The sequence below is a fragment of the Pinus tabuliformis genome, chromosome 7 (assembly GCF_031772625.1).
Source record: "Pinus tabuliformis cultivar Carrire ecotype Pingquan chromosome 7, CPIR1, whole genome shotgun sequence".
In the NCBI taxonomy this organism is placed as follows: Eukaryota; Viridiplantae; Streptophyta; class Pinopsida; order Pinales; family Pinaceae; genus Pinus; species Pinus tabuliformis.
This window is the reverse complement of record NC_142293.1, coordinates 10,414,338-10,441,035: the sequence shown is the minus strand read 5'-3', so window position 1 is coordinate 10,441,035 and position 26,698 is coordinate 10,414,338. Positions and strand designations below refer to the sequence as shown.

At 36.2% G+C, this 26,698-nt stretch overlaps 2 protein-coding genes and 1 pseudogene across 5 annotated transcripts; 1 reads left to right on the top strand and 2 right to left on the bottom strand.

Annotated features, from left to right (window-relative positions):
* Nucleotides 1-654: 654 nt before the first annotated feature.
* Nucleotides 655-26,698, top strand: LOC149244876 (putative disease resistance protein At1g15890). Its single transcript, XM_089457581.1, has 3 exons — nt 655-2,451; nt 2,622-2,739; nt 26,418-26,698. The coding sequence occupies exon 1, from the start codon at nt 721-723 to the stop codon at nt 1,729-1,731; it is 1,011 nt and encodes a 336-aa protein (XP_089313707.1). The 5' UTR covers nt 655-720; the 3' UTR covers nt 1,732-2,451; nt 2,622-2,739; nt 26,418-26,698.
* Nucleotides 7,346-20,912, bottom strand: LOC149244878 (CCG-binding protein 1-like). Of its 3 annotated transcripts, none has more exons than XM_089457583.1 (5): nt 20,788-20,912; nt 15,048-15,121; nt 13,410-14,719; nt 11,840-11,913; nt 7,346-7,659 (listed from the first exon to the last, which is right to left on the bottom strand). In XM_089457583.1, exons 3-5 carry the CDS (start codon nt 13,543-13,545, stop codon nt 7,387-7,389), a joined length of 483 nt encoding a protein of 160 aa, XP_089313709.1. In that variant the 5' UTR covers nt 13,546-14,719; nt 15,048-15,121; nt 20,788-20,912; the 3' UTR covers nt 7,346-7,386. The 3 variants fall into 3 exon arrangements, with proteins under 3 accessions (XP_089313709.1, XP_089313708.1, XP_089313710.1); XM_089457582.1 differs by lacking the exon at nt 20,788-20,912 and adding an exon at nt 16,527-17,631; XM_089457584.1 differs by lacking the exons at nt 7,346-7,659; nt 20,788-20,912 and adding exons at nt 10,586-11,511; nt 16,527-17,631.
* On the bottom strand, nt 21,714-24,121 carry LOC149244877 (CCG-binding protein 1-like; annotated as a pseudogene). The gene is made up of 3 exons (XR_016266492.1): nt 23,953-24,121; nt 22,426-22,499; nt 21,714-22,097 (listed from the first exon to the last, which is right to left on the bottom strand). The product of XR_016266492.1 is annotated as a CCG-binding protein 1-like (transcript).

The following is a 26,698-nucleotide window of genomic DNA, read 5'->3' as shown; positions in this document are numbered from 1 at the left end:
GTATCTCGAATGTCTCGTGTGCAAGCCGGTGAGACAATCAAAGCAAATACGAGAATGGAAGGTAAGTTTCGATAAACTCTATCAACACCTTAGAGAGGATTTCTCAGCAATTGTTAATGCTCAGCAGATTGCCAAATCAGCACCGCAAAAGCCATTGCTTCAAGATGTGCCGACCTCTGGGTTTGATGGTTCTGGCATAAATTCTGCTCAAAGACAGGTACAGGAATGGCTTACTGATCCCCAAGTTGGCATAGTTGGAGTATTCGGCATGGCGGGAGTTGGTAAAACTTCTTGCCTCAAAATGGTGTACAACAATTGTATCAATGTCTACCAATATGTGATTTGGGTGACTGTTTCTGCAGATTATAGAATTTCGGACTTGCAGAGTCGCATTGCAAAGGCAATAAATTTAGGGCTGCCCAGCAATTCCGATATCGATACGCAGAAGATGACGTTGTCTGCATCTCTCGAGAGCAAAAAATTTCTTCTGGTGTTAGACGACTTGTGGAGTCCTCTTGCTCTGCAGGAACTAGGTGTGGCATTTGGCCGTAATAAGCACAGCAAAGTCCTGTTCTCTACTCGGAGGAGGGATCTAATTAAAGAAATGAGAGCAGAGAAGTCCATTGAAATACAACCCCTCTCTCCTGATGGACACTGTTTCGGACTTTCACTGACGACACTGTTTCTGTTTCTGTGGACATACAGGAGTTTGCCAGGGAAATGGCAGACGAGTGCCGAGGTTTGCCTTTGGCATTAACAGTCATCGCTTCAGCAATGTTCGGCAAAACCAGTGCAGAGGATTGGCAGATTTCTTTAAATTTGATGAAAACTGCAGACCCTTCTTTTCCAGAGACTCATCCCCGCGTTGATCCAGAACTGTATCAACGCTTGAGACTGAGTTATGATGCTTTGCCCACTAATTCAAATGTCAAAAATTGCTTCCTGTATTGTGCTATGTATCCTGAAGATGCCGAAATTCCCGTGGACGAATTAGTGCAAATATGGATTGCAGAGGGGCTCGTGAGGAGCAAGCAGCAAAGCCATTTAACGGACATGGCCATTGGCCGCAGCTACATCAACCTTCTTGTAGATCGTTGTCTGTTCCATAATGTTCAATATGAGGAGACCCAGAATGCATGGATTCTTCTAGAGCGGCAATGTATAAGAATACACGATGTTATTCGTGACATGGCTATCTACATTGGCGAGAAGGAGGAAAAATGTATATTCAAGGCAGGCCAGGACCTGCAAAATTTCCCAGAGATTCACAATGATTATTACAAGAGGATATCACTTTCTTATAATACTCATATTCGAAATTTGCCCACCCTGTTCACACACCCAAAACTGGCGAGTCTTTCCTTAATTTCCACTGGAATTTCAAAGGTTCCATCAGGATTTCTGGTCAGCCTGACGTCTCTCAAGGTTCTCGATCTGAGTCGCAACCCTAGGATAAGGTCAATCCCATCGTCAGTGGGGCAACTGAAACAGCTCGAGTTTCTGAGATTAAGAGATCTCGGGATCCAGGATTTGCCAGAAGAGATATCTCATATTTCTTCCCTTCAATTTTTGGATCTTTCAAACTGTAAGGAGTTGCAATCATTGCCATCTGGGATTGGAAAGCTTAAGAATCTCAGGCATCTTAATCTAAGGGGTTGTAAGAGATTAAGGACAATTCCACATGAGATCTCTCAACTTACTTCGTTGAGCACACAGGCGGCGCTATCTTAAGTGCAGTGGAAGCAGACTCAAGAGCAAGCATTTGGAGTTTGAAGAGTCTGAGAAATCTGAGGATGCTGAGAATAGAAGTAAGGGTAGATGTGGAAGAGGGAAACTGGGCGTCATCAGGAATCGAAGTGGGCATAATGGGAAACTGGTTAGAGATGAGGCACTTATCCGTGTCCTTTCTAAATGGCGGCGACAGAGATGATGCAATGGAGGATGTTCTTCCTGAGGACATGCAGAAGATGAGTAAGCTTCAAAGTTTCATTATCGGACAATACCCAAGGTCGGGTCTGCCGGAGTACACTTGCAAGTTTGAACACCTTGAAGACTTACATTTGGTTGACTGTTCCCAAATAAGGGAGCTCTCCCCATTGGAGCGGTTGCCCAATCTAAAGTCTCTGACGTTGCAGGAGATGTCTAATTTGACGTGGTTGGGTATAGGAAATTCTGGATATGCCATGTTAGAGAAGTTGGTTCTGTATCACTTAGAGAGGTTAGAAAGCATTGCGGGACCACCAAATAATGATGATGTGTGGAATGAAACAATATTGCCTCACCTTCGTGTTTTGGAGATACGGGGATGTTCATCTTTGAAAAGACTTCCCAAGGGAATGGAGAAACTGCGCAGTCTAAGATCAATAGTGGGCACACAGGTTTGGTGGGAGGGCATACAATGGGTTGATGACAATATGAAATTACATCTTCAAAGTTTATTTAGTGAGACGCGTAAGTATAATTATTTCGGTACACTTTATTTTTACTGATTTCACTATAATTTGTAATTATTTCACTACACGTTACTTTTATTGGTAAATGTTACCGCAGTTAATGAATGAAGGTACAAGATTTCAAATGCATTTGAGCCTTCCTTCTAACTCTCTCTTATGTTGTTATAGGCGACCACTTTTACTAAGTTGGGTTGAGGATGAGGATGAGGAAGCAGAAAGTAGGGAGGTGTCGTGGAAACGATAAGAAGAAAAGCCATGGTGTCCTTCAATATGACATTGACATAAGGTATCTAACTCTCTTTCTTTGTTTTTTTTTTTCTTATAATAAACTTCGTCTCATTCATTATGACATTTTTTTATTTTTTTTTGTATTTATAATAGAATTCGTTTCATTCAATATGATATTTCCCATATATATTTTAATATTATAATAATAAAAAATAAAGTAATATTATAATAAAAAATATTATTATTATATTATTATAAAAATTAAAGTAATATTATAATATAAAAAAATTATTGTTTTTTAATGATGATTAATATTTATTAAAATTAAAATAGTTGAAGAGACTATTTGGAACTTTTTAAAGTTTTAAATGGGTTATTAGATTAAGAATAAGAGGTTTTTTTGGATTTTTTTAAACTGGTATTTATATGCTCAAAAAAATATTAAAATTAGTGTTCTAAGATCACCATACTTTTCTTGAGTTAAAAAGTAAAAAAAGTTGGTAGTATGACAAATATTTAGAAAATTATATTTAATGTGAGTATAAGTCTAAGAGAAAGTGTTTTTCATCTTCAATCTTCAATTCTATACTTTTCTTGAGCTAAAAAGTAAAAAAAGTTGATAGTACGACAGATATTTAGAAAATTATACTTAATGTAAGTATAAGTCTAAGAGAAAGTGTTTTTCATCTTCAATCTTCAATTCTCAGAGTATCACATACGTGATGAACTCTTTAAACATGGTATTTTAGGAGTTCACAAATGCCCATTTTCACTATGGAGCTCATGACAATTTGTTATTCTTTTAAAAATGTTTATTTTCTTCTTTACACTAACCCAGACAAAGAGGTTCTTTTGGTCAAAATTTAGGAAGAAGAAGTGTTGATTAAGAAGAGTGACTTCAATCACATGGTAGCATGGATAGCTATTTCACATACTGAATACTCATAATTCAAATATGAGGCATGAGTGTTTGGTTTTTATTATCCAGTGAAGAACAAACAATGAAACCAGAATAATTTACTCACAATATGCTCTACTCCATTCCTGGTGGAGCACACATCACATTTAGAAAAATGTATCGTAAATATAATATTTACATTAGCCATAAACAGCGAAGGCTCTTAGAAAACTGCAGTCAATTGCTTTCTTGCTCCCAAAGAACACTGGGAATATATAGGAAATAGAGCGGACCGAGATCATAATGAAATGAAAGTAGAGGCCTACTTATTGTATCTTACAAATGACCTGCTGGAGGTGATGAGTGTCACAAACTCGAACACAATTCAAAACATACAAATAGTTTCACTCTCTGGATGAGGTAAATATCGAAAATCGTCTCAACATTTTTGTATAGGGTAAATCAGGCATCTTTTCCCTCTCCTCTTCATCCAGATCTTCCTGGGATTTTGGCAATTCATTTTGTTGAATGAAAGGATGTTCTTTTGGTGAGTTGGCATCACTAACTAGAGAACTGGATGAAGTCATTGGGATTTGTTCTTTGCTCTGAGGCTCATTTTGCAGCTTTGGCATTTTTGCAATCATGCTTACATTGCCAATGAGAGATTTGACGCCCCTTGATTGTCTCACTAAGTTTTCCATTCATTCCAAGGGTTGACAGTCAGAGATTCCATCCTCTGAAGATCAAACATTACACAACTCCTCAAATTCCTCCTGCAAATTTTACATTTTATATTCTCATTAAACACATTAGAATGTGTATCTAGCTCATAAGGCCAGCATTCCAGATCTTTTTTGCGTCTGTGCTATATTTCAATAATTTTCAACCGAGCAAAATACATAAAAGAGGATACAAGCTCTTCATTTGTTGATCAGAATTCGGCAGTGCATATGGAAGAAGAACATAAATGAAAAATATGTGATAGGTTAGGTGATCTAACTATAGCCAAATCTGAATGATAAAATAAATCTAAATGTTAAATGTAATACAATGAAACAATCTACTCAAACCAACGGCATGCACAACTTCCTTAGAATAGGATAAGTTTATCGTTATATTTCAGGTTAAAGATACAGTGCTAAAGTTAGATCAGGCAGTTCTATTTTATTTTTCGCGTCTTTCTGAATTCATTTTTTATCAGTTAGATAGAGTGCAGATCCATATATGTAAGCAATATATATATTTTTATGAACCCTATGTGTCACTTATAAAAGAGAGTGAGAGTATCACTTCCCTTTGCTTAGCTAGGGATGGAGTTTGTCTACCAGCACAATATGATCTTATTTTTATTATAATTAACCTTAAAACATGATTAAAAAACAAAAGCAGATTATAAATTAGTAATTGTCTAGAATTATAACGAAGACAAATGGGGTGGAGGGCATATTATATTATTCAGGAAAAGGCATTGTCATTGGAATCAGATGAAGGGAAAAATACAGAGAAGGCATAGATTCGTAGAGAAAACAATTTTTCAAGGTTTTTTTCGTCACTTCAAAGGCCTTGAAAAAGCCTAGAGCCTGTCCCTAGAAAAGCTCATTGTCCCCACAATCCAATTAAGTAAAGATAATTCACGGATGGCGTAGATACAAGCCCTTTCAGGAAATTGTAAGGTTCTGAATCATTTCAAAAGCCTCGCAAACCAATAGAGCATGGAGGAACTATGCCATAGGAAATTTGACAGGTGAACCCATACCAGGCATCTCAAATTTCTATCCCATGTTTTGCCTTGAGCTTGACGAGAAATAGGTGGTTTTGAATGATTTTTACACAGAACTGGCATATTATATTCAAAACAACCTAGAAAATTTCATTGTGGCCGGAACCTGGACAAGTAAAAAAATTCACAAAAGGCATACATATAGACCATCCAAACATTTTTTAAGATACTGGGTCGTTTCAGAAACCAAAAAACGTAAAATTAATAAAAACCAATCGATAAAAACCTAAAATTAATGAGTGTTCTGTACTCCCACCTGAAAAATTTGGAAGATTCAATTTGAGTGGAACACATTATAGAAGCTTCCAATGTCAACCGTGTGGCTTCTTTAAGTTGCTGGAGAAGATATTCTCCTAAACCATTCACATCCTCCAAGAGAAAATACAACCACTCATTTCCATTCACTGAAACAGCTTCGAATCTTTCGAAAATGTCTGGAATCACAAGAAGCCCTATAGATCGTATTGACAAATTCACAACGCTATCAGAAGAAAGTGAAATGTAACACGTTTAATTGATTAAGAAATTAAGACTTGACCGACTTTTTAATGTGAGGAATTTTTCTAAGAAAAGAGGGAATATATCCTATTTCGCCTGGTCAAACAAATTAACAATATATCAATGCTTTTTCACATGATAAGCGGATTGAAGTTGAAAAAAAAAGCATCAGTACAATATGTTTGTACGAAAACTACACCCAGGAGTCAGGGGCATATTATATGGGTAACTAAGACAAGTGGGGTGGAGGGCATATTATATTATTTGGGAAAAATCATTGTCATTGGAATCAGATGAAGGAAAAAATACAGAGAAGGCATAGATTCGTAGATCCAAACAATTTTTCAAGGTTTTTTTTGTCACTTCAAAGGCCTTGAAAAAGCCTAGAGCCTGTCCCTAGAAAAGCTCATTGTCCCCACAATCCAATTAAGTAAAGATAATTCACGGATGGCGTAGATACAAGCCGTTTTAGGAAATTGTAAGGTTCTGAATCATTTCAAAAGCCTCGGAAACCAGTAGAGCATGGAGGAACTATGCCGTAGGAACTTTGACAGGTGAACCCATACCAGGCATCTCAAATTTCTATCCCATGTTTTGCCTTGAGCTTGACCAGAAAATAGGTGGTTTTGAATCATTTTTATCATACACAGAACTGGCATATTATATTCAAAACAACCTAGAAAATTTCATTGTGGCCAGAACCTGGACAAGTAAAAAAATTCACGAAAGCCATACATATAGACCATTCGAACATTTTTCAAGACACTGGGTCGTTTCAGAAACCAAAAACCTAAAATTAATAAAAACCAATCGATAAAAACCTAAAATTAATGAAATTTCATTAGAACGTTCATCTTTACATGTTAGACATTCCATAACGAAGAACCGTCAAACACATGACAGAACTACCATTATGAGTTTGTGGATTAAGCAAGTCATGAGAGGAAAGGATGAAACATAAAATTTTATGATCTTATTTTTATTATAATTAACCTTAAAACATGATTAAAAAACAAAAACAAATTATAAATTTGTAATTGTCTAGAATTATAACGAACAGTCACAAAACCAAAATTTTCCCTGTTTTACCTTATAATCACAGGTCTCAGCAACGTTTATAATTCTACCACTTCTTATTATTCTAAACCATTCATACAAGCTGCTACCATCTGGTATTTGGGTGCACCTCTATATCATACATATCATTAAAGTACACTTCTTATTATTCTAAAGCATTCATACAAGCTACTGCCATCTGGTATTTGGGTGCACCTCTATATCATACGTATCATTAAAGTACACTTTTCTTTGCAAATAAGAATAAAAATAGAGTGTTTTGTACTCCCATCTGAAAAATTTGGTAGAGTCAATTTGAGTGGAACACATTATAGAAGCTTCCAATGTCAACCACGTGGCTTCTTTAAGTTGCTGGAAAAGATATTCTACTAAACCATTCACATCCTCCTCTTAGCATTTTTTGTATAGGGTGAATCAGGCATCTTTTCCCTCTCCTCTTCATTCAGATCTTCCTAGGATTTTGGCAATTCATTTGGTTGAATGAAAGGATGTTCTTTTGGTGAATTGATATCACTAACTGGAGAACTGGATGAAGTCATTGGGATTTGTTCTTTGCTCTGAGCCTTATTTTGCAGCTTTGGAATTTTTGCAATCGTGTTTACATTGCCAATGAGAGATTTGACGCCCCCTGATTGTCTCACTAAGTTTTCCATTCGTTCCAAGGGCTGACAGTCAGAGATTCCATCCTCTGAAGATGAAACATTACACAGCTCCTCAGCTTCCTCCTGCAAATTTTACATTTTATATTCTCGTTAAACACATTAGAATGTGTATCTAGCTCATAAGGCTAGCATTCTAGATCTTTTTTGCATCTGTGCTATATTTCAACGACGTTTATAATTCTACCACTTCTTCTTATTATTCTAAACCATTCATACAAGTCGCTGCCATCTGGTATTTGGCTGCACCTCTATATCATACATATCATTAAAGTACACTTTTCTTTGCAAATAAGAATAAAAATAGAGTGTTCTGTACTCCCACCTGAAAAATTTGGAAGAGTCAATTTGAGTGGAACACATTATAGAAGCTTCCAATGTCAACGGTGTGGCTTCTTTAAGTTGCTGGAGAAGATATTCTACTAAACCATTCACATCCTCCAAAAGAAAATACAACCACTCATTTCCATTCACTGAAACAACTTCGAATCTTTTGAAAATGTCTGGAATCACAAGAAGCCCTACAGATCATATTGACAAATTCACAACACTATCAGAAGAAAGTGAAATGTAACACGTTTAATTGATTAAGAAATTAAGACTTGACCGACTTTTTAATGTGAGGATTTTTTCTAAGAAAAGAGGGAATATATCCTATTTCGCCTGGTCAAACAAATTAACAATATATCAATGCTTTTTCACATGATAGGTGGATTGAAGTTGGAAAAAAAAGCATCAGTACAGTATGTTTGTACGAAAACTACACCCAGGAGTCAGGGGCATATTATATGGGTAACTAAGACAAATAGGGTGGAGGGCATATTATATTATTCGGGAAAAATCATTGTCATTGGAATCAGATGAAGGAAAAAAGACAGAGAAGGCATCGATTCGTAGATCCAAACAATTTTTCAAGGTTTTTTTTGTCACTTCAAAGGCCTTGAAAAAGCCTAGAGCCTGTCCCTAGAAAAGCTCATTGTCCCCACAATCCAATTAAGTAAAGATAATTCACAGATGGCGTAGATATAAGCCATTTTAGGAAATTGTAAGGTTCTGAATCATTTCAAAAGCCTCGGAAACCAGTAGAGCATGGAGGAACTATGCCGTAGGAACTTTGACAGGTGAACCCATACCAGGCATCTCAAATTTCTATCCCATGTTTTGCCTTCAGCTTGACCAGAAAATAGGTGGTTTTGAATAATTTTTATCATACACAGAACTGGCATATTATATTCAAAACAACCTAGAAAATTTCATTGTGGCCGAAACTTGGACAAGTAAAAAAATTCACAAAAGCCATACATATAGACCATTCGAAATTTTCCCTCCTTTGTTGTACTTTTTCTTCTCACTGTCCATGGTTTCAGTCTGCATGATAAAACCCTAGGTTTGGTAGGAGGAAAGGGTAGGGTAGTATTGGGAAAACAGGGAAAATGGGACAGTTGTGTTGAGGGAAGGGAATGAAGGGGTTAGGGGTTAGGTAAATTTATGGGAAAATTCTGGGGGGTAGGGATAGGTGTTAGGGAGTGTAAGTAGGTGGAATTTCCTGAAAAGAGTGAGGGGAAGTAGGGAAAAAGGACAAAAAAATTTCCTAGCCTAGGAATTTGCCAAAAACACGACGTGGGGCTAGGGTTTTGGGGAAAATGATGGGAATGAGGGAGAGGAGTGTGGGAAAGGGTTGAGGGAGGTGTATGAGGTGTGTTCAGGGGTATTAGGGCAAGAAAATAGGAGTTTTAACCTTGAATTGAAGCAGAAACCAAAGGACACCAAAAGCGCAGTGAAATCCCTAGGAGAGGGAATTCACCACTTGCTGAAGAAAATCTCTGTATAAAAGCTGATGTGACGCTATACTTACTTGGTGTGAAGGCTATGGATCCTGTAGACTGATGAAATCACCCTGCTATAGCTTCCTTTTGCCTTGTTTTCCAAAAGCGCAGTGAAACTGCCAGAAGCACAATGAAACTGCGAGAAGCGCAGCGAAACTGGGAATGCAAGGGTTTTAATGAGGAATTTTGATGCTCTGGTGGGTGGGATGATGCTCGATGGTAGAGAGATGCTGAATGAAGGTGACATGAGTAATTAGGAAACTTCGATGGTCTTCTTATAGGCTGGAAGTCGATTTTTTGATGATGGCATGACATCATATGTCTTTTTGAGAAATGATGAAATATGGTAGTGTACTGCAGTTTTATAACTTTATTCAGCATAGTTACATCTTCACAAGGAGGAAAATGAACCTTAGAAAAATCTTTGAACACTTTTCCCTAATTACTAGTCCCATAATGGTGACATGAGGTGATGACATGACCCCTATATGACTCTTCGATGATATGACCTAACAATGACAACAAATGGACATCTAAGATCATGATTTGGACCTTTAGACCTTTGCAGTATAAGTGACCATGAAATGATAACCAAGATACCATTTGGTGACCCTTTACAAGGGGTGATGACAAGACCATGACAGTGTTTATTGACCTTGCGAATGGAGGGAGTAGTAATGACCTAGAACTGAACAATGATCAAATTTTATTTGAAAATTTATTTGAAACTATAACAATTTGACCTAGGACCCTATCAACCATATTGAAAGAGTACATTTGATCACTGGTGACTCATAGACACTAACACACTTGTCTAATGATACTGAACAAAAGAACAAAAAGAATTTCATTCAAATTGGACATATATACCAGGCATGGCTGAGTCAACCATAAACTCTAAAAATAATTGAGGAATGTTGCAACAGTCCATATCAAAAGGTTGCAATACTCAGCTTCACATGGTCACGTCTCCAATCATGATCAACCATCAAGGCTATACTCTTAATCACTCACTAGATTGAACACCCTATTCAATCACTAAGATATAAAGACAGGCCTCATAAACACCTAATAAGGTATTCCTATGGCCTCTTATTGAATCAAGGATAGATTGAATTTAGCCACATTTTCTACAACAATCAACGGATGGGGGGCCTTAGTTTGAAGAAGCAAATATCCCATTGACATAATCCACAATCCCTAAATGGAAATGGAAACTAACTTAAGGACAGTCTGTGGACACCAAAATCTAATTTGCCAAATTAAGAATTCCCCCAGAAACCAACAATTAAACAAAGTGTTGATTAAGAAGAGTGACTTCAATCATATGGTAGCATGGATAGCTAATTCACATACTGAATACTCATAATTCAAATATGAGGCATGAGTGTTTGGTTTTTATTATCCAGTGAAGAACAAACAATGAAACCAGAATAATTTACTCACAATATGCTCTACTCCATTCCTGGTGGAGCACACATCACATTTAGAAAAATGTATCGTAAATATAATATTTACATTAGCCATAAACAGTGAAGGCTCTTAGAAAACTGCAGTCAACTGCTTTCTTGCTCCCAAAGAACACTGGGAATATATAGGAAATAGAGCGGACCGAGATCATAATGAAATGAAAGTAGAGGCCTACTTATTGTATCTTACAAATGACCTGCTGGAGGTGATGAGTGTCACAAACTCGAACACAATTCAAAACATACAAATAGTTTCACTCTCTGGATGAGGTAAATATCGAAACTCGTCTCAGCATTTTTGTATAGGGTAAATCAGGCATCTTTTCCCTCTCCTCTTCATCCAGATCTTCCTGGGATTTTGGCAATTCATTTTGTTGAATGAAAGGATGTTCTTTTGGTGAGTTGGCATCACTAACTAGAGAACTGGATGAAGTCATTGGGATTTGTTCTTTGCTCTGAGGCTCATTTTGCAGCTTTGGCATTTTTGCAATCATGCTTACATTGCCAATGAGAGATTTGACGCCCCTTGATTGTCTCACTAAGTTTTCCATTCATTCCAAGGGCTGACAGTCAGAGATTCCATCCTCTGAAGATCAAACATTACACAACTCCTCGGATTCCTCCTGCAAATTTTACATTTTATATTCTCATTAAACACATTAGAATGTGTATCTAGCTCATAAGGCTAGCATTCCAGATCTTTTTTGCGTCTGTGCTATATTTCAATAATTTTCAACCGAGCAAAATACATAAAAGTGGATACAAGCTCTTCATTTGCTGATCAGAATTCTTGCATCACTATAAAAATTGGGAAAGTTCACCAACTATTTAGGAAAGCGTGTAGTTCCTTAATGCTTTTCAACTATTCTGATATAATAATCACTTCTTACATCTGGCCTCTTACTCTTACATGCTAAACAGGACAAATATCAATGCTTATGAAAATCAAACCTTCATCTTCTCAAATTCAAAAAATGTCTCCCAGCAGCTGAATGATTCCTCGCCTTCTAGAGTTGAACATCGCTCTGCAGAGAAAATTTAAGTTACTTTAACTGGACTTGGATATATCAACCATAAAAAGAAATCAAGAATATGCTCATCTCAGCAATTGTAGAAGATTCAAGTACAAGAAATTTGCACAATCTCGAAGTAATAATTCAGTCCTAGGCAAAGTAGTCCAATAGGTCTTCATCAATCTCAAATTTGAATTTTAGAAGTATCCATTTACTAACGAAGTTCCATTCAACATAAATCCATCTTAACTCTTTATTTGGAAAAGAAAGCATTACACTAGCAACTCAATGTAACTTATATAAAAACTTGTGCTCTTCTGTTGTGAGGTCCAACAGAGATATCAGTGTCAAATCTTAATTTTGAAATAAGTACTCATTCACTTACCAATTTAAGATGTTCCAAGTACCATAAATCTAACTTAAACCTGAATACAGGGATCAAAAGGCAATTAAACAACAATTAATAGATCCCGGGTTTATATATATCCTATTTGTTTTTGTATGGATAGGACCATTATGAACACAAAGACATGAAGAAATGACATCTTCCCCATCAGGGCATTAAACTTTTAAAGCACCTCATTTCTCTTTGACACTGGCATCACTAACAATGTCAGTGTCATATTCTGTAGGTTCTTTCTAGTTTGTAGTTGTATTTATGTGGGATGGTTCGTTCTTTCTAGTGTGTAGTTGTATTTACTATTTATGTCGGATGGTTAAACCAATTGAAGTAACTCTCAAAGTTATGATTGTTATCTATGTGATATTAGAAGATATTATTACAGTGGCATATCCATATAATGGAATTTCATTCAAAAGTCATTAAAAGATAGACACGCGTTTCATATGATATACCCCATTTACAAAGACTTCATTATCCCTCTTTAGGGAAAGATCCTGAAAGACCAACCCTTCATATGGTTGGCCCTGGAAGATCTTACAGGAGAAGTTAAAAGTAAAAGGAATCCTAAAAGGTCTTAGTCATAGTTCAAGGCAAGGAAGTAGGTACGCAACAGCGATATATAGAGACAGCAGAACATAGACACTATCTTAACCACTGTAATTCATATAGTTGCAAAATCTAGGTAAATTCCCCCACAAATTATAAATAGCCTAAGATTTTAAATACCTCTTTTAGAAAGGTTGGTCTTGAGAGGTTAATCCACCCACATCTTCCTACAATCAAATTTACAATTTTAGATCCCAAATATTGGTCTCTTAAGTTGTGAACATCGTTTCTCAAAGAAATTCATTGATTTCCCATGGATGTAAACTAAACCATGTGGTTCAATCATATCAGAAATGCATAGGTCTTAGAACACAGTTTTATCTAGCCCATTCATTCATTCAAGAGACAGAAGATACCAACTAATCCGTAATCACATTTTCTGCTTTCTTCAAGGAGGAATTTTTTGAGTGCAGTCCATTGAATGTAAAGGCCTCAGAATATAGTTTGATCTAAAGCATGCATTCATTGAACATACAAAACTGAGAAGATACCAACTTACCCATAATGGCCTTTTCTGCTTTCTTCAACAGGCGAGGTTCCCTTACTCCCCTAGTACTCTTGTCCCTGCTGAATGACTCAAGCTTGGGTGTCTGAGCAGTCTGATGAGATGGGCTCTCAGATTTTTGGTCTGACATTGCAAGTATCTAATTCATATTGTTGCAATACTCAGCTTCACATGGTCACGTCTCCAATCATGATCAACCATCAAGGCTATACTCTTAATCACTCACTGGATTGAATACCCTATTCAATCACTAAGATATAAAGAAAGGCCTCATAAACACCTAATAAGGTATTCCTATGGCCTCTTATTGAATCAAGGATAGCTTGAATTTAGCCACATTTTCTACAACAATCAACGGATGGGGGGCCTCAGTTTGAAGAAGCAAATATCCCATTGACATAATCCACAATCCCTAAATGGAAATGGAAACTAAATTAAGGACAGTCTGTGGACACCAAAATCTAATTTGCCAAATTAAGAATTCCCCCAGAAACCAACAATTAAACAAAGTGTTGATTAAGAAGAGTGACTTCAATCATATGGTGGCATGGATAGCTAATTCACATACTGAATACTCATAATTCAAATATGAGGCATGAGTGTTCGGTTTTTATTATCCAGTGAAGAACAAACAATGAAACCAGAATAATTTACTCACAATATGCTCTACTCCATTCCTGGTGGAGCACACATCACATTTAGAAAAATGTATCGTACATATAATATTTACATTAGCCATAAACGGTGAAGGCTCTTAGAAAACTGCAGTCAACTACTTTCTTCCTCCCAAAGAACACTGGGAATATATAGGAAACAGAGTGGACCGAGATCATAAAGAAATCAAAGTAGAGCCCTACTTATTGTATCTTACAAATGACCTGCTGGAGGTGACGAGTGTCACAAACTCGAACACAATTCAAAACATACAAATAGTTTCACTCTCTGGATGAGGTAAATATCGAAAATCGTCTCAGCATTTTTGTATAGGGTGAATCAGGCATCTTTTCCCTCTCCTCTTCATCCAGATCTTCCTGGGATTTTGGCAATTCATCTGGTTGAATGAAAGGATGTTCTTTTGGTGAATTGGCATCACTAACTGGAGAACTGGATGAAGTCATTTGGATTTGTTCTTTGCTCTGAGCCTCATTTTGCAGCTTTGGCATTTTTGCAATCGTGCTTACATTGCCAATGAGAGATTTGGCGCCCCCTGATTGTCTCACTAAGTTTTCCATTCGTTCCAAGGGCTGGCAGTCAGAGATTCCAACCTTTGAAGATGAAACATTACACAGCTCCTCAGATTCCTCCTGCAAATTTTACATTTTATATTCTCGTTAAACACATTAGAATGTGTATCTAGCTCATAAGGCTAGCATTCCAGATCTTTTTTGCGTCTGTGCTATATTTCAGTAATTTTCAACCGAGCAAAATATACAAAAGTGGATACAAGCTCTTCATTTGCTGATCAGAATTCTTGCATCACTATAAAAATTGGGAAAGTTCACCAACTATTTAGGAAAGCGTGTAGTTCCGTAATTCTTTTCAACTATTCTGATATAATAATCACTTCTTACATCTGGCCTCTTACTCTTACATGCTAAACAGAACAAATATCAATGTTTATGAAAATCAAACCTTCATCTTCTCAAATTCAAAAAATCTCTCCCAGCAGCTGAATGATTCCTCGCCTTCTAGAGTTGAACATCACTCTGCAGAGAAAATTTAAGTTACCTTAACTGGACTTGGATATATCAACCATAAAAAGAAATCAAGAATATGCTCATCCCAGCAAGATTTAAGTACTCGAAATTTGCACAATCTCGAAGTAATAATTCAGTCCTAGGCAAAGTAGTCCAATAGGTCTTCATCAATCTCAAATTTGAATTTTAGAAGTATCCATTTACTAATAAAGTTCCATTCAGCATAAATCCATCTTAACTCTTTGTTTGGAAAAGAAACCATTACACTAGCAGCTCAAGCTAACTTATATAAAAACTTGTGCTCTTTTGTTGTGAGGTCCAACAGAGATATCAGTGTCAAATCTTAATTTTGAAATAAGTACTCATTCACTTACCAATTTAAGATGTTCCAAGTACCATAAATCTAACTTAAACCTGAATACAAGGATCAAAAGGCAATTAAACAACAATTAATAGATCCCAGGTTTATATATATCCTATTTGTTTTTGTATGGACAGGACCATTATGAACACAAAGACATGAAGAAATGACATCTTCCCCATCAGGGCATTAAAGCACCTCATTTCTCTTTGATACTGGCATCACTAACAAAGTCAGTTTCATATTCTGTAGGTTCTTTCTGGTTTGTAGATGAAGTAACTCTCAAAGTTATGATTGTTATCTATGTGATATTAGAAGATATTATTACAGTGGCATATCCATATAATGGAATTTCATTCAAAAGTCATTAAAAGATAGATACGTGTTTCATATGATATACCCCATTTACAAAGACTTCGTTATCCCTCTTTAGGGAAAGATCCTGAAAGACCAACCCTTCATATGGTTGGCCCTGGAAGATCTTACAGGAGAAGTTAAAAGTAAAAGGAATCCTAAAAGGTCTTAATCATAGTTCAAGGCAAGGAAGTAGGTACGCAATAGCGATATATAGAGACATCAGAACATAGACACTATCTTAGCCACTGTAATTCATAAAGTTGCAAAATCTAGGTAAATTCCCCCACAAATTATAAATAGCCTAAGATTTTAAATACCTCTTTTAGAAAGGTTGGTCTTGAGAGGTTAATCCACCCACATCTTCCTACAATCAAATTTCGAATTTTAGATCCCAAATATTGGTCTCTTAAGTTCTGAACATCGTTTCTAAAAGAAATTCATTGATTTCCCATAGATGTAAACTGAACCATGTGGTTCAATCATATCAGAAATGCATAGGTCTCAGAACACAGTTTTATCTAGCCCATTCATTCATTCAAGAGACAGAAGATACCAACTAATCCGTAATCACATTTTCTGCTTTCTTCAAGGAGGAATTTTTTGAGTGCAGTCCATTGAATGTAAAGGCCTCAGAATATAGTTTGATCTAAAGCATGCATTCATTGAACATACAAAACTGAGAAGATACCAACTTACCCATAATGGCCTTTTCTGCTTTCTTCAATAGGCGAGGTTCCCTTACTCCCCTAGTAATCTTGTCCCTGCTGAATGGTTCAAGCTTGGGTGTCTGAGCAGTCTGATGAGATGGGCTCTCAGGTTTCTGGTCTAACATTGCAAGTATCTGATTCATATTGTTGCAATACTCAGCTTCACATGGTCACGTCTCCAATCATGATCAACCAACAAGGCTATACTCTTAATCCCTCACTGGATTGAATACCCTATTCAATCACTAAGATATAAAGACAGGCCTCATAAACACCTAATAAGGTATTCCTATGGCCTCTTATTGAATCAAGGATAGCTTGAATTTAGCCACATTTTCTACAACAATCAACGGATGGGGGGCCTCAGTTTGAAGAAACAAATATCCCATTGACATAATCCACAATACCTAAATGGAAATGGAAACTAACTTAAGGACAGTCTGTGGACACAAAAATCTAATTTGCCAAATTAAGAATTCCCCCAGAAACCAACAATTAAACAAAGTGTTGATTAAGAAGAGTGACTTCAATCATATGGTAGCATGGATAGCTAATTCACATACTGAATACTCATAATTCAAATATGAGGCATGAGTGTTCGGTTTTTATTATCCAGTGAAGAACAAACAATGAAACCAGAATAATTTACTCACAATATGCTCTACTGCTTTCTTCCTCCCAAAGAACACTGGGAATATATAGGAAACAGAGTGGACCGAGATCATAATGAAATGAAAGTAGAGCCCTACTTATTGTATCTTACAAATGACCTGCTGGAGATGACGAGTGTCACAAACTCGAACACAATTCAAAACATACAAATAGTTTCACTATCTGGATGAGGTAAATATCGAAACTCGTCTCAGCATTTTTTATAGGGTGAATCAGGCATCTTTTCCCTCTCCTCTTCATCCAGATCTTCCTGGGATTTTGGCAATTCATCTGGTTGAATGAAAGGATGTTCTTTTGGTGAATTGGCATCACTAACTGGAGAACTGGATGAAGTCATTGGGATATGTTCTTTGCTCTGAGCCTCATTTTGTAGCTTTGGCATTTTTGCAATCGTGCTTACATTGCCAATGAGAGATTACACAGCTCCTCAGATTCCTCCTGCAAATTTTACATTTTATATTCTCGTTAAACACATTAGAATGTGTATCTGGCTCATAAGGCTAGCATTCCAGATCTTTTTTGCGTCTGTGCTATATTTCAGCAATTTTCAACTGAGAAAAATATATAAAAGCGGATACAAGCTCTTCATTTGCTGATCAGAATTCTTGCATCACTATAAAAATTGGGAAAGTTCACCAACTATTTAGGAAAGCGTGTTGTTCCTTAATGCTTTTCAACTATTCTGATATAATAATCACTTCTTACATCTGGCCTCTTACTCTTACATGCTAAACAGAACAAATATCAATGTTTATGAAAATCAAACCTTCATCTTCTCAAATTTTAATTTTAGAAGTATCTATTTACTAACGAAGTTCCATTCAGCATAAATCCATCTTAACTCTTTATTTGGAAAAGAAACCATTACACTAGCAGCTCAACGTATCTTATATAAAAACTTGTGCTCTTTTGCTGTGAGGTCCAACAGAGATATCAGTGTCAAATCTTAATTTTGAAATAAGTACTCATTCACTTACCAATTTAAGATGTTCCAAGTACCATAAATCTAACTTAAACCTGAATACAGGGATCAAAAGGCAATTAAACAACAATTAATAGATCCAGGGTTTATATATATCCTATTTGTTTTTGTATGGATAGGACCATTATGAACACAAAGACATGAAGAAATGACATCTTCCCCATCAGGGCAGTCAACTGCTTTCTTCCTCCCAAAGAAAACTGGGAATATATAGGAAACAGAGTGGACCGAGATCATAATGAAATGAAAGTAGAGCCCTACTTATTGTATCTTACAAATGACCTGCTGGAGATGACGAGTGTCACAAACTCGAACACAATTCAAAACATACAAATAGTTTCACTATCTGGATGAGGTAAATATCGAAACTCGTCTCAGCATTTTTGTATAGGGTGAATCAGGCATCTTTTCCCTCTCCTCTTCATCCAGATCTTCCTGGGATTTTGGCAATTCATCTGGTTGATTGAAAGGATGTTCTTTTGGTGAATTGGCATCACTAACTGGAGAACTGGATGAAGTCATTGGGATATGTTCTTTGCTCTGAGCCTCATTTTGTAGCTTTGGCATTTTTGCAATCGTGCTTACATTGCCAATGAGAGATTTGACGCCCCCTGATTGTCTCACTAAGTTTTCATTCGTTCCAAGGGCTAACAGTCAGAGATTCCATCCTCTGAAGTTGAAACATTACACAGCTCCTCAGATTCCTCCTGCAAATTTTACATTTTATATTCTCGTTAAACACATTAGAATGTGTGTCTGGCTCATAAGGCTAGCATTCCAGATCTTTTTTGCGTCTGTGCTATATTTCAGCAATTTTCAACTGAGAAAAATATATAAAAGCGGATACAAGCTCTTCATTTGCTGATCAGAATTCTTGCATCACTATAAAAATTGGGAAAGTTCACCAACTATTTAGGAAAGCGTGTAGTTCCTTAATGCTTTTCAACTATTCTGATATAATAATCACTTCTTACATCTGGCCTCTTACTCTTACATGCTAAACAGAACAAATATCAATGTTTATGAAAATCAAACCTTCATCTTCTCAAATTCAAAAAATGTCTCCCATCAGCTGAATGATTCTTCGCCTTCTAGAACTGAACATCGCTCTGCAAAGAAAATTTAAGTTACCTTAACTGGACTTGGATATATCAACCATAAAAAAAAATCCAGAATATGCTCATGTCAGCAATTGTAGAAGATTCAAGTACAAGAAATTTGCACAATCTCGAAGTAATAATTCAGTCCTCGGCAAAGTAGTCCAATAGGTCTTCGTCAATCTCAAATTTTAATTTTAGAAGTATCTATTTACTAACGAAGTTCCATTCAGCATAAATCCATCTTAACTCTTTATTTGGAAAAGAAACCATTACACTAGCAGCTCAACGTATCTTATATAAAAACTTGTGCTCTTTTGCTGTGAGGTCCAACAGAGATATCAGTGTCAAATCTTAATTTTGAAATAAGTACTCATTCACTTACCAATTTAAGATGTTCCAAGTACCATAAATCTAACTTAAACCTGAATACAGGGATCAAAAGGCAATTAAACAACAATTAATAGATCCAGGGTTTATATATATCCTATTTGTTTTTGTATGGATAGGACCATTATGAACACAAAGACATGAAGAAATGACATCTTCCCCATCAGGGCATTAAAGCACCTCATTTCTCCTTGATACTGGCATCACTAACAATGTCAGTGTCATATTCTGTAGGTTCTTTCTAGTTTGTAGTTGTATTTATGTGGGATGGTTCGTTCTTTCTAGTGTGTAGTTGTATTTACTATTTATGTCGGATGGTAAAACCAATTGAAGTAACTCTCAAAGTTATGATTGTTATCTATGTGATATTAGAAGATATTATAATAGTGGCATATCCATATAATGGAATTTCATTCAAAAGTCATTAAAAGATAGATACGCGTTTCATATGATATACCCCATTTACAAAGACTTCGTTATCCCTCTTTAGGGAAAGTCCTGAAAGACCAACCCTTCATATGGTTGGCCCTGGAAGATCTTACAGGAGAAGTTAAAAGTAAAAGGAATCCTAAAAGGTCTTAATCATCGTTCAAGGCAAGGAAGTAGGTACGCAATAGCGATATATAGAGACAGCAGAACATAGACACTATCTTAGCCACTGTTATTCATATAGTTGCAAAATCTAGGTAAATTCCCCCACAAATTATAAATAGCCTAAGATTTTAAATACCTCTTTTAGAAAGGTTGGTCTTGAGAGGTTAATCTACCCACATCTTCCTACAATCAAATTTTGAATTTTAGATCCCAAATATTGGTCTCTTAAGTTCTGGATATCGTTTCTGAAAGAAATTCATTGATTTCCCATAGATGTAAACTGAACCATGTGGTTCAATCATATCAGAAATGCATAGGTCTCAGAACACAGTTTTATCTAGCCCATTCATTCATTCAAGAGACAGAAGATAACAATTAATCCGTAATCACATTTTCTTCTTTCTTCAAGGAGGAATTTTTTGAGTGCAGTCCATTGAATGTAAAGGCCTCAGAATATAGTTTGATCTAAAGCATGCATTCATTGAACATACAAAACTGAGAAGATACCAACTTACCCATAATGGCCTTTTCTGCTTTCTTCAACAGGCGAGGTTCCCTTACTCCCCTAGTAATCTTGTCCCTGCTGAATGACTCAAGCTTGGGTGTCTGAGCAGTCTGATGAGATGGGCTCTCAGATTTCTGGTCTGACATTGCAAGTATCTGATTCATATTGTTGCAATACTCAGCTTCACATGGTCATGTCTCCAATCATGATCAACCATCAAGGCTATACTCTTAATCACTCACTAGATTGAATACCCTATTAAATCACTAAGATATAAAGACAGGCCTCATAAACACCTAATAAGGTATTCCTATGGCCTCTTATTGAATCAAGGATAGCTTGAATTTAGCCACATTTTCTACAACAATCAACGGATGGGGGGCCTCAGTTTGAAGAAGCAAATATCCCATTGACATAATCCACAATCCCTAAATGGAAATGGAAACTAACTTAAGGACAGTCTGTGGACACCAAAATCTAATTTGCCAAATTAAGAATTCCCCCAGAAACCAACAATTAAACAAAGTGTTGATTAAGAAGAGTGACTTCAATCATATGGTAGCATGGATAGCTAATTCACATACTGAATACTCATAATTCAAATATGAGGCATGAGTGTTCGGTTTTTATTATCCAGTGAAGAACAAACAATGAAACCAGAATAATTTACTCACAATATGCTCTACTCCATTCCTGGTGGAGCACACATCACATTTAGAAAAATGTATCGTACATATAATATTTACATTAGCCATAAACGGTGAAGGCTCTTAGAAAACTGCAGTCAACTACTTTCTTCCTCCCAAAGAACACTGGGAATATATAGGAAACAGAGTGGACCGAGATCATAAAGAAATCAAAGTAAAGCCCTACTTATTCTATCTTACAAATGACCTGCTGGAGGTGACGAGTGTCACAAACTCGAACACAATTCAAAACATACAAATAGTTTCACTCTCTGGATGAGGTAAATATTGAAAATCGTCTCAGCATTTTTGTATAGGGTGAATCAGGCATCTTTTCCCTCTCCTCTTCATCCAGATCTTCCTGGGATTTTGGCAATTCATCTGGTTGAATGAAAGGATGTTCTTTTGGTGAATTGGCATCACTAACTGGAGAACTGGATGAAGTCATTGGGATTTGTTCTTTGCTCTGAGCCTCATTTTGCAGCTTTGGCATTTTTGCAATCGTGCTTACATTGCCAATGAGAGATTTGACGCCCCCTGATTGTCTCACTAAGTTTTCCATTCGTTCCAAGGGCTGACAGTCAGAGATTCCATCCTCTGAAGATGAAACATTACACAGCTCCTCAGATTCCTCCTGCAAATTTTACATTTTATATTCTCGTTAAACACATTAGAATGTGTATCTAGCTCATAAGGCTAGCATTCCAGATATTTTTTGCGTCTGTGCTATATTTCAGCAATTTTCAACCGAGCAAAATATATAAAAGTGGATACAAGCTCTTCATTTGCTGATCAGAATTCTTGCATCACTATAAAAATTGGGAAAGTTCACCAACTATTTAGGAAAGCGTGTAGTTCCTTAATGCTTTTCAACTATTCTGATATAATAATCACTTCTTACATCTGGTCTCTTACTCTTACATGCTAAATAGAACAAATATCAATGTTTATGAAAATCAAACCTTCATCTTCTCAAATTCAAAAAATGTCTCCCAGCAGCTGAATGATTCCTCGCCTTCTAGAGTTGAACATCACTCTGCAGAGAAAATTTAAGTTACCTTAACTGGACTTAGATATATCAACCATAAGAAGAAATCAAGAATATGCTCATCCCAGCAAGATTTTCATTTAAGTACAAGAAATTTGCACAATCTCGAAGTAATAATTCAGTCCTAGGCAAAAAAGTCCAATAGGTCTTCATCAATCTCAAATTTGAATTTTAGAAGTATCCATTTACTAATAAAGTTCCATTCAGCATAAATCCATCTTAACTCTTTATTTGGAAAAGAAACCATTACACTAGCAGCTCAACCTAACTTATATAAAAACTTGTGCTCTTTTGTTGTGAGGTCCAACAGAGATATCAGTGTCAAATCTTAATTTTGAAATAAGTACTCATTCACTTACCAATTTAAGATGTTCCAAGTACCATAAATCTAACTTAAACCTGAATACAGGGATCAAAAGGCAATTAAACAACAATTAATACCTGAATACAGGGATCAAAAGGCAATTAAACAACAATTAATAGATCCCGGGTTTATATATATCCTATTTGTTTTTGTATGGATAGGACCATTATGAACACAAAGACATGAAGAAATGACATCTTCCCCATCAGGGCATTAAAGCACCTCATTTCTCTTTGATACTGGCATCACTAACAATGTCAGTGTCATATTCTGTAGGTTCTTTTTGGTTTGTAGTTGAAGTAACTCTCAAAGTTATGATTGTTATCTATGTGATATTAGAAGATATTATTACAGTGGCATATCCATATAATGGAATTTCATTCAAAAGTCATTAAAAGATAGATACGCGTTTCATATGATATACCCCATTTACAAAGACTTCGTTATCCCTCTTTAGGGAAAGATCCTGAAAGACCAACCCTTCATATGGTTGGCCCTGGAAGATCTTACAGGAGAAGTTAAAAGTAAAAGGAATCCTAAAAGGTCTTAATCATAGTTCAAGGCAAGGAAGTAGGTACGCAATAGCGATATATAGAGACATCAGAACATAGACACTATCTTAGCCACTGTAATTCATAAAGTTGCAAAATCTAGGTAAATTCCCCCACAAATTATAAATAGCCTAAGATTTTAAATACCTCTTTTAGAAAGGTTGGTCTTGAGAGGTTAATCCACCCACATCTTCCTACAATCAAATTTCCAATTTTAGATCCCAAATATTGGTCTCTTAAGTTCTGAACATCGTTTCTGAAAGAAATTCATTGATTTCCCATAGATATAAACTGAACCATGTGGTTCAATCATATCAGAAATGCATAGGTCTCAGAACACAGTTTTATCTAGCCCATTCATTCATTCAAGAGACAGAAGATACAAACTAATCCGTAATCACATTTTCTGCTTTCTTCAAGGAGGAATTTTTTGAGTGCAGTCCATTGAATGTAAAGGCCTCAGAATATAGTTTGATCTAAAGCATGCATTCATTGAACATACAAAACTGAGAAGATACCAACTTACCCATAATGGCCTTTTCTGCTTTCTTCAACAGGCGAGGTTCCCTTACTCCCCTAGTAATCTTGTCCCTACTGAATGGTTCAAGCTTGGGTGTCTGAGCAGTCTGATGAGATGGGCTCTCAGGTTTCTGGTCTGACATTGCAAGTATCTGATTCATATTGTTGCAATACTCAGCTTCACATGGTCACGTCTCCAATCATGATCAACCATCAAGGCTATACTCTTAATCACTCACTGGATTGAATACCCTATTCAATCACTAAGATATAAAGACAGGCCCCATAAACACCTAATAAGGTATTCCTATGGCCTCTTATTGAATCAAGGATAGCTTGAATTTAGCCACATTTTCTACAACAATCAACGGATGGGGGGCCTCAGTTTGAAGAAGCAAATATCCAATTGACATAATCCACAATCCCTAAATGGAAATGGAAACTAACTTAAGGACAGTCTGTGGACACCAAAATATAATTTGCCAAATTAAGAATTCCCCCAGAAACCAACAATTAAACAAAGTGTTGATTAAGAAGAGTGACTTCAATCATATGGTTGCATGGATAGCTAATTCACATACTGAATACTCATAATTCAAATATGAGGCATGAGTGTTCAGTTTTTATTATCCAGTGAAGAACAAACAATGAAACCATAATAATTTACTCACAATATGCTCTACTCCATTCCTGGTGGAGCACACATCACATTTAGAAAAATGTATCGTACATATAATATTTACATTAGCCATAAACAGTGAAGGCTCTTAGAAAACTGCAGTCAACTGCTTTCTTCCTCCCAAAGAACACTGTGAATATATAGGAAACAGAGTGGACCGAGATCATAATGAAATGAAAGTAGAGCCCTACTTATTGTATCTTACAAATGACCTGCTGGAGGTGACGAGTTTCACAAACTCGAACACAATTCAAAACATACAAATAGTTTCACTCTCTGGATGAGGTAAATATAGAAAATCGTCTCAGCATTTTTGTATAGGGTGAACCAGGCATCTTTTCCCTCTCCTCTTCATCCAGATCTTCTTGGGATTTTGGCAATTCATCTGGTTGAATGAAAGGATGTTCTTTTGGTAAATTGGCATCACTAACTGGAGAACTGGATGAAGTCATTGGGATATGTTCTTTGCTCTGAGCCTCATTTTGTAGCTTTGGCATTTTTACAATCGTGCTTACATTGCCAATGAGAGATTTGACGCCCCCTAATTGTCTCACTAAGTTTTCCATTCGTTTCGTTCCAAGGGCTGACAGTCAGAGATTCCATCCTCTGAAGATGAAACATTACACAGCTCCTCAGATTCCTCCTGCAAATTTTACATTTTATATTCTCGTTAAACACATTAGAATGTGTATCTAGCTCATAAGGCTAGCATTCCAGATCTTTTTTGCGTCTGTGCTATATTTCAGCAATTTTCAACCGAAAAAAATATATAAAAGTGGATACATGACCTCGCATCGTCGGCATCGATGCTGTTAACCCTACTATACAGCGTCGTGCTCCGAACGGAGAGCTTCCCATCGAAAGCGAGGCTTTCCGGTCCATCATTCTCGGTCCAGAGATCGATTCTCCCGGGCTTCTGAAACCTGTCGGCCAAGGCTTGGAGATGCTTGTCAGCCGTAACGGCGAACAAAGTAGGGGTTTTGGCGGACTTTTCGCAAGGCTTTTCAAGATTGGCCGTGGCTGCTCTGAGCTCTGCTCGCTTCCGCATTTCGTAAAGCTGGCGCTCTCAGGAGGCGGGCGGGCTTTGAAGAGCTGCTTGGGTTTGCATTCTCTTCCACTGCCATTTGATCGAACGGCTCAGCCTTTCCCAATCGTCTAACATATTATCTAACGGTATCTAAGGGTGACAAGTAGACATGAAGGGGAGTGGATTTCAGAAGGAAACGTCTTACGGCGTAAAAACGCCTTACTGCGTAATAAATATTAATAATAAATATCAATGCTTTGATAAAATAAAATTTAATACTCAATAAATATTTTTTCTAAATTATTATTTATTTGGTAATCATGGGCTACCATGCTTTTAGCAAAATTAGGAATAATCAAATTATGCTTTTAGGATCAAGGATTTTGTTTTTAAGTTGAGAATATTACATATGGTAGTTTTTTAATTCAGGTTACAAGTTTTGAATTGACATATTTTTTGGGAAATTAGAGCTAATTATTTTTAAGTTGAGAATAAATAATTAAGTTGAGAATATTATATATGAGTAGTTGTTTTTATTCATGTTACAAGTTTTTAATTGATATATAGAATAATTTGGATGTAGTATTATGGAAGTTTAATTCAAAATTTGAATTAGAAATAGAGAAAAAAGCCATTTGTTAAAATTTATGTATGTGGAAGATTATTTTATTTATTTTTATTTTTTTATTATGGGAAAATTTATCATAATTTAGTTGTCAAATCAGTAGTGAGGATAATCATTATTGATTACTATCTATGAATGCAGGTTGACTCATCATTGTTATTCAAGGAAAATCATGCCACCTAGAATTACAAGATGTCTTTAGGTCTTGCGTTGTTAACCTATTTGCTTACATCCAAGGAAGACTAGCTCTTAGTCAAGAAAAACTAGTTTTAAGGCATATTCCAAGCCCAGAACATATTGTATTCATTATTCAAGGAAGCCACAAGTTAATATATGATTTGTATATATTTATAACTATTTTAAAATTGGAAATTGGATGTAACTTTTGTGGTTGGGAGAAATATTGTTATCTTACCTATTTC

Coding starts and splice junctions, on each gene's coding strand:
- LOC149244876 (XM_089457581.1), top strand. CDS start 721: ATGGCAGACGAGTGCCGAGGTTTGCCTTTGGCATTAACAGTCATCGCT.
- LOC149244878 (XM_089457583.1), bottom strand. CDS start 13,545: ATGTCAGACCAAAAATCTGAGAGCCCATCTCATCAGACTGCTCAGACA. Junction 11,914..13,409: donor AGCAGAAAAGGCCATTATGG/GTAAGTTGGTAT, acceptor TTTTCTCTGCAG/AGCGATGTTCAACTCTAGAA. Junction 7,660..11,839: donor TTGAATTTGAGAAGATGAAG/GTTTGATTTTCA, acceptor TAAAATTTGCAG/GAGGAAGCTGAGGAGCTGTG.